The sequence below is a fragment of the Rhinoraja longicauda genome, chromosome 43, assembly GCF_053455715.1.
Source record: "Rhinoraja longicauda isolate Sanriku21f chromosome 43, sRhiLon1.1, whole genome shotgun sequence".
Lineage (NCBI taxonomy): Eukaryota > Metazoa > Chordata > Chondrichthyes > Rajiformes > Arhynchobatidae > Rhinoraja > Rhinoraja longicauda.
The window spans coordinates 5,082,948-5,095,648 of record NC_135995.1 but is presented as its reverse complement, the minus strand read 5'-3'; the positions used below and the strand labels follow the sequence as shown (position 1 = coordinate 5,095,648).

At 62.6% G+C, this 12,701-nt stretch overlaps 2 protein-coding genes across 2 annotated transcripts in view; both read right to left on the bottom strand.

Annotated features, from left to right (window-relative positions):
- The window catches only part of LOC144612161 (B-cell receptor CD22-like), a 29,746-nt gene extending 18,204 nt beyond the window's left edge, over window positions 1–11,542 (bottom strand). Inside the window, exons 1-3 of the mRNA XM_078431721.1 lie at window positions 11,284–11,542; window positions 4,230–4,514; window positions 494–772 (exon numbers count right to left, since the gene is read on the bottom strand). Coding sequence (XP_078287847.1) covers window positions 494–772; window positions 4,230–4,514; window positions 11,284–11,494 — 775 coding nt within the window. The 5' untranslated portion in view covers window positions 11,495–11,542. The remainder of the gene's footprint in view (window positions 1–493; window positions 773–4,229; window positions 4,515–11,283) is intronic.
- LOC144612190 (hemicentin-2-like) overlaps window positions 11,506–12,701 on the bottom strand; it is an 80,762-nt gene continuing 79,566 nt past the window's right edge. Inside the window, exon 18 of the mRNA XM_078431748.1 lies at window positions 11,506–11,568. Coding sequence (XP_078287874.1) covers window positions 11,506–11,568 — 63 coding nt within the window. The remainder of the gene's footprint in view (window positions 11,569–12,701) is intronic.

Sequence of the window (12,701 nt, the reverse complement as noted above, 5' to 3'; positions counted from 1 at the left end):
GATCTTATAGAGGTGTACAAAATCACCAGGGGAATAGATCGGGTAGACGCACAGAGTTTCTTGCCCAGAGTAGGGGAATCGAGGACCAGAGGATATGGGTTCAAGGTGAAGGGGGGGGGGGAAAGATTTAATAGGAATCTCTTTCCACACAGAGGGTGGTGGTTGTATGGAACGAGCTGCCGGAGGAGGTAGTTGAGGTTGAACTGGGAGGTAAATAGAGAATTAGGGGAGGGCACCTGTAAATTCTGAATTATGGGAGGGCACCAGTAAATGGGGAAATAGGGGAGGGCACTAGTAAACAAGCCTTTTTCCGCACGTTCTGTGTTTAGTTTATAGATACAGCGCTGAAACAGGCCCCTTCTGCCCACCGAGTCCACGCCGACCAGCGATCGCCCGTTCACACACTAGTTCTGTGTTTAGTTTCAGAGATATTCATTTATCCATATGGGGTGGGACTTTATCTCAGGATGACGTGCTCTGCGGGGATACTCACGCTTGCCCCTAAGTGTGAGTTCGGCCGATCGGGTGCTTCCCACTGTGTTGGTGGCTTGGCACACGTACTTCCCGAAGTCTGAGTAGGATATGGACGGATATTCCAGGTCGGGACTCGTTCCCCTCTTGATTTCAGTTCCGTTTCTGTACCAGGTGTATTCATGGACTGGTGGATCCGCTGTAACGTAACTGCAGCTGAGACGGACTCTGTCCCCTTCCCTCAACGTGCGGCCTCTCATCCCGTTCACCCACAGTGAGGCGGTGACGTCACGCGGCTGGACTGAGAACACACAGAGAGAGAGAGAGAGAGAGACACGCTAACGCACAAACAAACACACACTTGGAGCGCAGGAGGATGAGGGGCGATCTTATAGAGGTGTACAAGATCACGAGGGGAATAGATCGGGTAGACGCACAGAGTCTCTTGCCCAGAGTAGGGGAATCGAGGACCAGAGGACATAGGTTCATAAGGGGGGGGGGAAGATTTAATGGGAATCCAAGGGGTAACTTTTCCACACAGAGGGTGGTGGGTGTATGGAACGAGCTGCTGGAGGAGGTAGTTGAGGCTGGGACTAGAGGTAAATAGAGAATTAGGGGAGGGCAATAGTAAATGGGGAATTAGAGGAGGGCACTAGTAAACAAGCCTGTTCTGTGTTTAGTTTAGAGAGACAGTGCGGAAACAGGCCCTTCGGCCCACTGAGTCCGCACCGACCAGCGATCCCCGCACACTAACACTACTCCACACACACACACGCACACACGCACACACGCACACACACACGCACACACACACACACTAGAGAACAATTTACAATCTTTACACCAAAGCCAATTGACCTACAAACCCGCACGCACGTCTTTGGAGTGTGGGAGGAAACCAGAGCGCCCGGAGAAAACCCACGCGGGTCACGGGGAGAGAACGTGCGCACAAACTCCACACAGACAGCGTCCGGGCCTACAGCGTCTGAGCCTACAGCACCCCCCCCCCCCCCCCCGGGCCTCCACTGTCCGGGCCTCCACTGTCCGGGCCTACAATGTCCGGGCCCACAGCATCCGGGCCCACAGCGTCCGGGCCCACAGCGTCCGGGCCTACAGCGTCCGGGCCTACAGCGTCCGGGCCTACAGCACCCCCGGCCCACACTGTCCGGGCTTACAGTGTCCAGGCCAACACTGTCCGGGCCTACAGTGTCCGGGCCTACATTGTCTGGGCCTAAAGCATCCGGGCCTACAGCATCCGGGCCTCACAGTGCCTACAGCATCTGGTCCTACAGCATCCCCTGGCCCACACTGTCCGGGCCTCCAGTGTCCGGGCCTCCAGTGTCCGGGCATAAAGCATCCGGGCCTGCAGTGTCCGGTCCTACAGCGCCTCTCTAACCCACAGTGTCTGGGCCAAAAGTGTCCGGGCCTACAGAGTCCGGGCCAAGAGCATCCAGTCCAACAGCGTCCGGGCATACAGCGTCCGGGCCTACATTGTCCGAGCCTACAGCGCTCCCTGGCCCACAGTGTCCAGGCCTACAACGTCAGGGCCTACAGCGTCCGGGCCTACTGTTTCTGGGCCTACAGTGTCCGGGCCTACACTGTCTGGGCCTACACTGTACAGGCCTACAGCGTCCAGGCCTACAGCATCCGGGCCTACAGTGTCCGGGCCTACAGCGTCCGGGCCTACAGCGCCCCCTGGCCCACAGTGACCGGGCCTACAACGTCTGGGCCTACAGCGTCCAGACCTACATTGTCCAGGCCTACAGCGTCCGGGCCTACAGTGTCTGGTCTTAAACTGTCCGGGCCTACAGTGTCCGGGCCTACAGTGTCCTGTCCAACACTGTCCGGGCCTACAGCGCCCCCCGGGCCTAATACGGGACAAGGGTGGTCACGTACGGGACAAACCAATTTAGCCCAAGATACGGGATGTCCCGGCTAATACGTGACGGTTGGCAACTCTGCAAGGGATACAGGCCTACAGCGTCCAGGCATACAGTGTCCGGGCCTACAGTGTCCGGGCCTACAGCATCCGGGCCTACAGTGTCCGGGCATACAGAGCCCCCCTGGCCCACTGTGTCTGGGCCCACAGTATCCGGGCCCACAGTACCCGGGCCTACAGTGTCCGGGCCAACATTATCCGGGCTAGAACTGTCCGGGCCTACAGCGTCCAGGCCTACAGCATCCGGGCTGACAGCGCCAACCGGCCTGGGCCTACCAGTCCGGGCCTACAGCGTCTGGGCCTACAGCGTCCGGGCTTACACTGTCTGGGCCTACACTGTCCAGGCCTACACTGTCCAGGCCTACAGCGTCCGGGCTTACACCGTCTGGGCTTACACCGTCTGGGCCTAAAGTGTCCGGGCCTACAGCATCCGGGCCTATAGCATCCGGGCCTACAGCATCCGGGCCTACAGCATCCGGGCGTACAGCGTCCAGGCCTACAGCATCTGGGCCTACAGTGTCCGGGCCTACAGCACCCCCTGGCCCACAGTGCCCTGGCCCACAGTGTCCGGGCCTACATTGTCCCGGCCGGAACAGTCCGGGCCTACAGTGTCCGGGCCTACAGCATCTGGGCCTACAGCATCCAGGCCTACAGCATCTGGGCCTACTGTGTCCAGGCCTACTGTGTCCAGGCCTACAGCAACCCCTGGTCCACAGTGCCCTGGCCCACAGTATCCGGGCCTACATTGTGCCGGCCGGAACTGTCCGGGCCTACAGCGTCCGGGCTTATACCGTATGTGCCTACAGCGACACCCGGCTGACAGTGTCCGGGCCTACAGCGTCTGGGCCAACAGTGTCCGGGCCTATAGTGCCTCCCTGGCCCACAGTGTCCGGGCCTATAGTGCCTCCCTGGCATACAGCGCCCCCCTGGGCCACAGCATCTGGGCCTACATTGTCCGGGCCTACAGTGTCCGGGCCTACAGCGTCCAGACCTACAGCGCCCCCCTGGCCCACAATGTCCAGGCCTATAGTGTCTGGGCCTACAACGTCCAGGCCTACAGCGTCCGGGCCTACAGCGCCCCCCCTTGCCCACAGTGTCCGGGCCTACATCGTCTGGGCCTTCAGCGTCCGGGCCTGCAGCGTCACCCGGCCCACAGTGTTCGGACCTGCAGCGTCCAACAGCCTACACTGACTAGGCCGGAACTGTCCGGGCCTACACGGTCCGGGCCTTCAGTGTCTGGGCCTGCAGCACCACGCGGCCCACAGTGTCCGGACCTACGCCGTCCGGGCCAACAGCATCCAGTCCAACAGCGTCCGGGCCTACAGCAGGCGGGCCTACAGTGTCCGGGCCTACAGCGCTCCCTGGCCCACAATGTCCGGGCCTACAACGTCAGGGCCTACAGCGTCCGGGCCTACTGTTTCCGGGCCTACAGTGTCCAGGCCTACACTGTCTGGGCCTACACTGTCTGGGCCTACACTGTACAGGCCTACAGCGTCCAGGCCTACAGCATCCGGGCCTATAGTGTCCGGGCCTACAGCGTCCGGGCCTACAGCGCCCCCCCTGGCCCACAGTGTCCTGGCCTACAACATCCGGGCCTACAGCGTCCGGACCTACATTGTCCAGGCCTACAGCGTCCGGGCCTACAGTGTCTGATCTTAAACTGTCCGGGCCTACACTGTCCGGGCCTACAGTGGCCCCAGGCCTAATATGGGACAAGGGCGGTCCCGTACGGGACAAACCAATTTAGCCCAAGACACGGGATGTCCCGGCTAATACGGGACGGTTGGTAACTCTGCAAGGGATGATGGGGAATACTCACACAACACGTTAACAGTGATGGTCTCTGAGCTCACACTGCCAATCTTGTTCTCGGCTGTACAGCGATACAGACCCTCTTGTTCTGGGGTGATTCTGTCAAACACCAGACTCTGGGCCCACCTGTACACACGGCCGTTGCGGTACCAGGAGTATCCGCTCACGGGAGGATAACTCACACGGCTAGCACACGTCAGGGTCAGCCGGTCATACTTGTTCACGTTGTTCACCGCCCCCCAGACCTGCACACCATTGACACGGGACACAATGTGGACGCCCTGGGGCTTATCTGAAACGACAAGGGCAGCCAGCGTTAGACACCCTCTCTCTCCTCCCTCCCTCCCTCCCTCCCTCCCTCCCTCCCTCCCTCCCTCCCTCCCTCCCTCCCTCCCTCCCTCCCTCTCCCTCCCTCCCTCCCTCCCTCCCTCCCTCCCTCCCTCCCTCCCTCCCTCCCTCCCTCCCTCCCTCCCTCCTTCCCTCCCTCCCTCTCTCTCTCTTCCCCCCCCCCTCCCTCCCTCCCTCCCCTTCTCCCTCTCCCTCTCCCTCTCCCCTTCTCCCTCTCCCTCTCTCTCCCTCTCTCTCTCTCTCTCTCTCTCTCTCTTCCCCACCCCCTCCCTCCCTCCCTCCCCTTCCCCCTCTCCCTCTCCCTCTCCCCTCCCCCCTCCTCCAACTGCAGTGACCAGGCCTACAGCATCTGGGCCTACAGCGTCCGGTCCTACAACGTCCGGGCCTACAGCGTCCGGGCCTACACCCTCTAGGCCTACACTGTCTGGGCCGGAACGGTCCAGGCCTACAGCATCCGGGCCTTCAGCGTCCGGTCGTTTGGGACTACAGTGTCCGGGCCTACAGCGTCAGCGCCAACAGTGTCTGGGCCTACACTGTCCGGGCCTACACGGTCCAGGCCTACAGCGTCTGGGCCTAGTGTCCGGGCTTACACCGTCTGGGCATACACTGTCCAGGCCTACAGCGTCTGGGCCTACAGTATCCGGGCTTACACCGTCTGGGCGTACAGTGTCCGGGCCTACAGCGTCCAGGCCTACAGCATCTGGGCCCACAGTGTCCGGGCCTACAGTGCCCGGGACTACATCGTCTGGACCTACATTGTCCTGGCCGGAACAGCGCCACCCGGCCCACAGTGTCCGGGCCTACAGCATCTGGGCCAACATGTCCGGGCCTATAGCGCCCCCTGGCCCACAGTGTCCGGGCCTACAGGGTCCCGGCGTACAGCGTCTAGGCGTACACTGTCCGGGCCTACAGCATCCAGGCCTTCATCGCCCTCCTGCCCACACTGTCCGGGCCTACAGCGTCCGGGCCTAAAGCGTCCGGGCCTACAGCGTCCGGGCCTACAATCCCGGTCGGGGCTTACACCATCCGGGCCTACAGCATCTGGGCCTACAGCGTCTGAGCCTACAGTGTCCGGGTCCACAGTGTCCAGGCCTACAGCGTCTGGGCCTACAGCGTCCGGGCCTACAGCGTCCGGGCCTACAGTGTCCGGGCCTACAGCATCCGGGCCAACAGCGTCCCCTGGGCCCACAGTGTCCGGGCCTATATCGTCTGGGCCTAAACTGTCCGGGCCTACAGCGTCCGGGCCTACAGCGTCTGGGCCTACAGCGTCCGGGCCCACAATGTCCGGGTCCACAGTGCCCGCTCCCCCCTCCTCCCACAGTATACGGGCCTACAGTGACCGGGCCTACAGTGACCGGGCCTACAGTGACCGGGCCCTACAGCGTCCGGGCCTACACTGTCCAGGCCTACAGCATCTGGGCCTACAGTGTCTGGGTCCACAGTGCCCAGGCCTACAGCGCCTCCCTGGCCCACAGTGTCCGGGCGTACAGTGTCCGGGCCTACAGTGTCAGGGCCAACAGTGTCTGGGCCTACACTGTCCGGGCCGGGAATTGTCCGGGCCGACAGCATCCGGGCCTACAGTGTCTGGGCCTACCCGGCCCACAGTGTCTGGGCCTACCCGGCCCACAGCGTCCGGGCCTACAGCGTCCGGGCCTACAGCGTCCGGTCCAACAGCGTCCAGTCCTATAGCGTCCGGGCCTGCAGCGTCCGGGCCTACAGCATCTGGGCCTACACTGTCCGGGCCTACAAGGTCCAGGCCTACAGCATCCGGGCCTACAGTGTCCGGGCCTACAGTGTCCGGGCCTACACCGTCTGGGCCTACCCCGTCTGGGCCTACAGTGTCCGGGCCTACAGCTTCCGGGCCTACAGCTTCCGGGCCTACAGCATCTGGGCCCACAGTGTCCGGGCCTACAGTGCCCGGGCCTACATCGTCTGGGCCTATATTGTCCTGGCCGGAACTGTCCGGGCCTACAGCGCCACCGTCTGGGCCTACAGCGCCACCCGGCCCACAGTGTCCGGGCCTACAGCATCTGGGCCAACAGTGTCCGGGCCTACAGTGTCCCGGCGTACAGTGTCCCGGCGTACAGTGTCCAGGCCTACACTGTCCGGGCCTACAGCATCCAGGCCTTCAACACCCCCCCGGCCCACACTGTCCGGGCCTACAGCGTCCGGGCCTAAAGCGTCCGGGCCTATAATCCCAGTCCGGGCTTACACCGTCCGGGCCTATAGCGTCCGGGCCTATAGCGTCCGGGCCTACAGCGTATGGGCCTACAGCGTATGGGCCTACAGTGACCGGGTCCACAGTGTCCAGGCCTACAGCGTCTGGGCCTACAGCGTCTGGGCCTACAGCGTCTGGGCCTACAGCGTCCGGGCCCACAATGTCCGGGTCCACAGTGCCCGCTCCCCCCTCCTCCCACAGTATACGGGCCTACAGTGACCGGGCCTACAGTGACCGGGCCTACAGTGACCGGGCCCTACAGCGTCCGGGCCTACACTGTCCAGGCCTACAGCATCTGGGCCTACAGTGTCTGGGTCCACAGTGCCCAGGCCTACAGCGCCTCCCTGGCCCACAGTGTCCGGGCGTACAGTGTCCGGGCCTACAGCGTCAGGGCCAACAGTGTCTGGGTCTACACTGTCCGGGCCGGGAATTGTCCGGGCCGACAGCATCCGGGCCTACAGTGTCTGGGCCTACCCGGCCCTACAGTGTCTGGGCCTACCCGGCCCTACAGTGTCTGGGCCTACCCGGCCCACAGTGTCTGGGCCTACCCGGCCCACAGTGTCTGGGCCTACAGCGTCCGGGCCAACAGCGTCCAGTCCTATAGCGTCCGGGCCTGCAGCATCCGGGCCTACAGCGTCTGGGCCTACACTGTCCGGGCCTACAAGGTCCAGGCCTACAGCATCCGGGCCTACAGTGTCCGGGCCTACAGTGTCCGGGCCTACAGTGTCCGGGCCTACAGTGTCCGGGCCTACAGTGTCCGGGCCTACAGTGTCCGGGCCTACAGTGTCCGGGCCTACACCGTCTGGGCCTACAGCGTCCGGGCCTACAGCATCTGGGCCCACAGTGTCCGGGCCTACATCGTCTGGGCCTACATTGTCCTGGCCGGAACTGTCCGGGCCTACAGCGCCACCGTCTGGGCCTACAGCGTCCGGGCCTAAAGCGTCCGGGCCTATAATCCCGGTCCGGGCCTATAATCCCGGTCCGGGCTTACACCGTCCGGGCCTATAGCGTCCGGGCCTACAGCGTATGGGCCTACAGTGACCGGGTCCACAGTGTCCAGGCCTACAGCGTCTGGGCCTACAGCGTCCGGGCCTACAGTGTCCGGGCCTACAGCGTCCAGGCCAACAGCGTCCCCTGGGCCCACAGTGTCCGGGCCTACATCGTCTGGGCCTAAACTGTCCGGGCCTACAGCGTCCGGGCCTACAGCGTCTGGGCCTACAGCGTCCAGGCCTACAGCGTCCGGGCCCACAATGTCCGGGTCCACAGTGCCCGCTCCCCCCTCCTCCCACAGTATACGGGCCTACAGTGACCGGGCCTACAGTGACCGGGCCTACAGTGACCGGGCCCTACAGCGTCCGGGCCTACACTGTCCAGGCCTACAGCATCTGGGCCTACAGTGTCTGGGTCCACAGTGCCCAGGCCTACAGCGCCTCCCTGGCCCACAGTGTCCGGGCGTACAGTGTCCGGGCCTACAGCGTCAGGGCCAACAGTGTCTGGGTCTACACTGTCCGGGCCGGGAATTGTCCGGGCCGGGAATTGTCCGGGCCGACAGCATCCGGGCCTACAGTGTCTGGGCCTACCCGGCCCACAGTGTCTGGGCCTACAGCGTCCGGGCCAACAGCGTCCAGTCCTATAGCGTCCGGGCCTGCAGCGTCCGGGCCTACAGCGTCTGGGCCTACACTGTCCGGGCCCACAAGGTCCAGGCCTACAGCATCCGGGCCTACAGTGTCCGGGCCTACAGTGTCCGGGCCTACAGTGTCCGGGCCTACAGTGTCTGGGCCTACACCGTCCGGGCCTACACCGTCCGGGCCTACAGCGTCCGGGCCTACAGCATCCAGGCCTACAGCATCTGGGCCCACAGTGTCCAGGCCTACAGTGCCCGGGCCTACATCGTCTGGGCCTACATTGTCCTGGCCGGAACTGTCCGGGCCTACAGCGCCACCGTCTGGGCCTACAGCGCCACCCGGCCCACAGTGTCCGGGCCTACAGCATCTGGGCCAACAGTGTCCGGGCCTACAGTGTCTCAGCGTACAGCGTCTAGGCCTACACTGTCCAGGCCTACACTGTCCAGGCCTACACTGTCCGGGCCTACAGCATCCAGGCCTTCAGCACCCCCCGGCCCACACTGTCCGGGCCTACAGCGTCCGGGCCTAAAGCGTCCGGGCCTATAATCCCGGTCCGGGCTTACACCGTCCGGGCCTATAGCGTCCGGGCCTACAGCTTATGGGCCTACAGTGTCTGGGTCCACAGTGTCCAGGCCTACAGCGTCTGGGCCTACAGCGTCCAGGCCTAAAGTGTCCGGGCCTACAGTGTCCGGGCCTACATTGTCCAGGCCTACACAGACCAGGCGGGAACTGTCCGGGCCTACACGGTCCGTGCCTTCAGCGTCCGGGCCTGCAGCGCCACCCGGCCCACAGTGTCCGGGCCTTCAGCATCCGGGGCTGCAGCGCCACCCAGCCCACAGTGTCCGGGCCTACAGCATCCGGGCCAACAGCATCCAGTCCTACCGCGTCCGGGCCTACACTGTCCGGGCCTACATTGTCGGGCCTACAGCGTCTGGGCCAACAGCGTCCCCTGGGCCCACAGTGTCCGGGCTACAGTGTCCGGGCCTACATTGTCTCAGCCTACACTGTCCGGGCCTACAGCGTCCGGGCCTACAGCGTCTGGGCCTACAGCGTCCGGGCCTACAGCGTCTGGGCCTACAGCGTCCAGGCCCATAATGTCCGCGTCCACAGTGCCTGCTCTGTGGACACTGTGGACCCTCCCACAGTATCCGGGACTACAGTGGCCGGACCTACAGCGTCCGGGCCTACACTGTCCGGGCCTAAAGCGTCCGGGCCTACAGCGTCTGGGCCTACAGTGTCCGGGTCCACAGTGCCCAGGCCTACAGCATCTGGGCCTACAGCGTCCGGTCATCTGGGCCTACAGTGTCTGGGCCTACAGTGTCTGGGCCTACAGCGCCACACTGGCCCACAGTGTCCGGGCGTACAGTGTCCGGGCGTACAGCGTCAGGGCCAACAGTGTCTGGGCCTATACTGTCCGGGCCGGAATTGTCCGGACCTACAGCATCCGGGCCTACAGCATCCGGGCCTACAGTGTCCGGGCATACAGCGCCCCCCTGGCCCACAGTGTCTAGGCCTACAGTGTCCGGGCCTACAGTGTCCAGGCCTACATCGTCTGGGCCTACACTGTCCGGGTTGGAACTGTCCGGGCCTACAGCGTCCGGGCTGACAGCGCCAACCGGCCCACAGTGTCCGGGCCTACAGCGTCCGGGCTTACACCGTCTGGGACTACACTGTCCAGACCTACAGTGTCTGGGCCTACACGTCCGGGCCTACAGAATCCGGGCTTACACCGTCTGGACCTACAGTGTCCGGGCCTACAGCATCCGGACCTACAGCGTCCAGGCCTACAGCATCTGTGCCCACAGTGTCCGGGCCTACAGTGCCCGGCCCTACAGTGCCCGGCCCTACATCATCTGGGCCTACATTGTCCTGGCCGGAACTGTCCGGGCCTACAGCGCCACTGTCTGGGCCTACAGTGCCACCCGGCCCACAGTGTCCGGGCCTACAGCGTCTGGGCCAACAGTGTCCGGGCCAACAGTGTCCGGGCCTATAGCTCCCTCTGGCCCATAGTGTCCGGGCCTACAGTGTCCCGGCGTACAGCTTTAAGGCCTACACTGTCCAGGCCTACACTGTCCGGGCCTACAGCATCCAGGCATTCAGCGCCCCCCGGCCCACACTGTCCGGGCCTACAGCATCCGGGCCTACAGCGTCCGGGCCTAAATCGTCCGGGCCTACAGCGTCCGGGCCTACAATCCCGCTCTGGGCTTACACCGTCCAGGCCTACAGTGTCCAGGCCTACAGCATCTGGGCCTACAGCGTCCGGGCCTACAGTGTCCCCCTGGCCCACAGTGTCCGGGCCTACAGTGTCCGGGCCTACATTGTCTGGGCCTATACAGACCAGGCGGGAACTGTCCGGGCCTACACAGTCCGTGCCTTCAGTGTCTGGGCCTGCAGCGCCACCCGGCCCACAGTGTCCGGGCCAACAGCATCCAGTCCTACAGCGTCCGGGCCTACACCGTCCGGGCCTACACTGTCGGGCCTACAGCATCTGGGCCAACAGCGTCTGGGCCTACAGCGCCCCCTGGGCCCACAGTGCCCGGGCCTACAGTGTCCGGGCCTACAGCGTCTGGGCCTACAGCGTCCGGGCCCACAGTGTCCGGGCCTACATCTTCTGGGCCTACACAGTCCATGCCTACATTGTCCGGGTCTACATCTTCTGGGCCTACACTCCCCGGGCCGGAACTGTACGGGCCTACAGCGTCGGGCCTATATCGCCACCCGGCCCACAGTGTCTGGGCCTACACTGTCCGTAGCGCCCCAGGCCTAATACGGGACAAGGGCGGTCCATACCAATTTAGCCCAAGATACGGGATGTCCCGGCTAATACGGGACGGTTGGCAACTCTGCAAGGGATGGTGGGGAATACTCACCCAACACGTTAACAGTGATGGTCTCTGAGCTCACACTGCCAATCTCGTTCTCGGCTGTACAGCGATACAGACCCGCTTGTTCTGGGGTGATTCTGTCAAACACCAGACTCTGGGCCCACCTGTACCCACGGCCGTTGCGGTACCAGGAGTATCCGCTCACGGGAGGATCACTCACACGGCTAGCACACGTCAGGCTCAGCCTGCCATACATGTTCACGTTGTTCACCGCCCCCCCGACCTGCACATCATTGACACGGGACTCAATGTAGACGCCCTGGGGCTTATCTGAAACGACAAGGGCAGCCAGCATTAGACACACACACACAAGCTCCCTCCCTCATCCCTCCCTCCCTCCCTCCCTCACTCCCTCCCTCTCAAATCCCTCCCTCTCTCTCTCCCTCTCTCTCTTTCTCTCTCTCCCTCCCTCCCTCAGTGTGGCTGCTCCCTCCTACCCACCCTGGTTCATTAGGGACAGTCAACACGGTTTAAGGTCAAATTAGTTTAGAGACACAGCGCAGAAACAGGCCCTTCGGCCCACCGAGTCCATGCCGACCAGCGATCCCCGCACACTAACACTATCCCCCACAGACACGCACACACACACACACACACACACACACACACACACACACACACACACACACACACACACACACACACACACACACACACACAAACATACACACTGGGGGACAATTTACAGACCTACAAACCCGCTCGTCTTTGGAAACATAGAAACATAGAAAATAGGTGCAGGTTAATAGGTGCAGGAGGAGGCCATTCGGCCCTTTGAGCCTAGCACCGCCATTCACTGTGATCGCGGCTGACCGTCCACAATCAGTAACCCGTGCCTGCCTTCTCCCCATACCCCTTGATTCCACTAGCCGCTAGAGCTCTATCTAACTCTCTCTTAAATCCATCCAGTGAATCGGCCTCCACTGCCCTCTGTGGCAGAGAATCCCACACATTCACAACTCTCTGGGTGGGAAAGTTTCTTTCTCACCTCAGTTTTAAACGGCCTCCCCTTTATTCTTAGACTGTGTGTGTGTGGCCCCTGGTTCTGGACTCCCCGAACGTTGGAAACATGTTTCCTGCATCTAGCTTGTCCAGTCCTTTTATAATTTTACACGTCTCTATATAAGATCCCCCTCTCATCCTTCTAAACTCCAGTGAATACAAGCCCCAGTCTTTCCAATCTTTCCTCGTACGACAGTCCCGCCATTCCGGGGATTAACCTGGTGAACCTACGCTGCACTGCCTCAATAGCAAGGACGTCCTTCCTCAAATTAGGAGACCAAAACTGCACACAGTACTCCAGGTGCGGTCTCACCAAGGCCCTGTACAACTGCAGAAGGACCTCTTGAGTACTCCTGTACTCAACTCCTCTTGTTATGTTACTCCAGCATCTTGTGCCCATC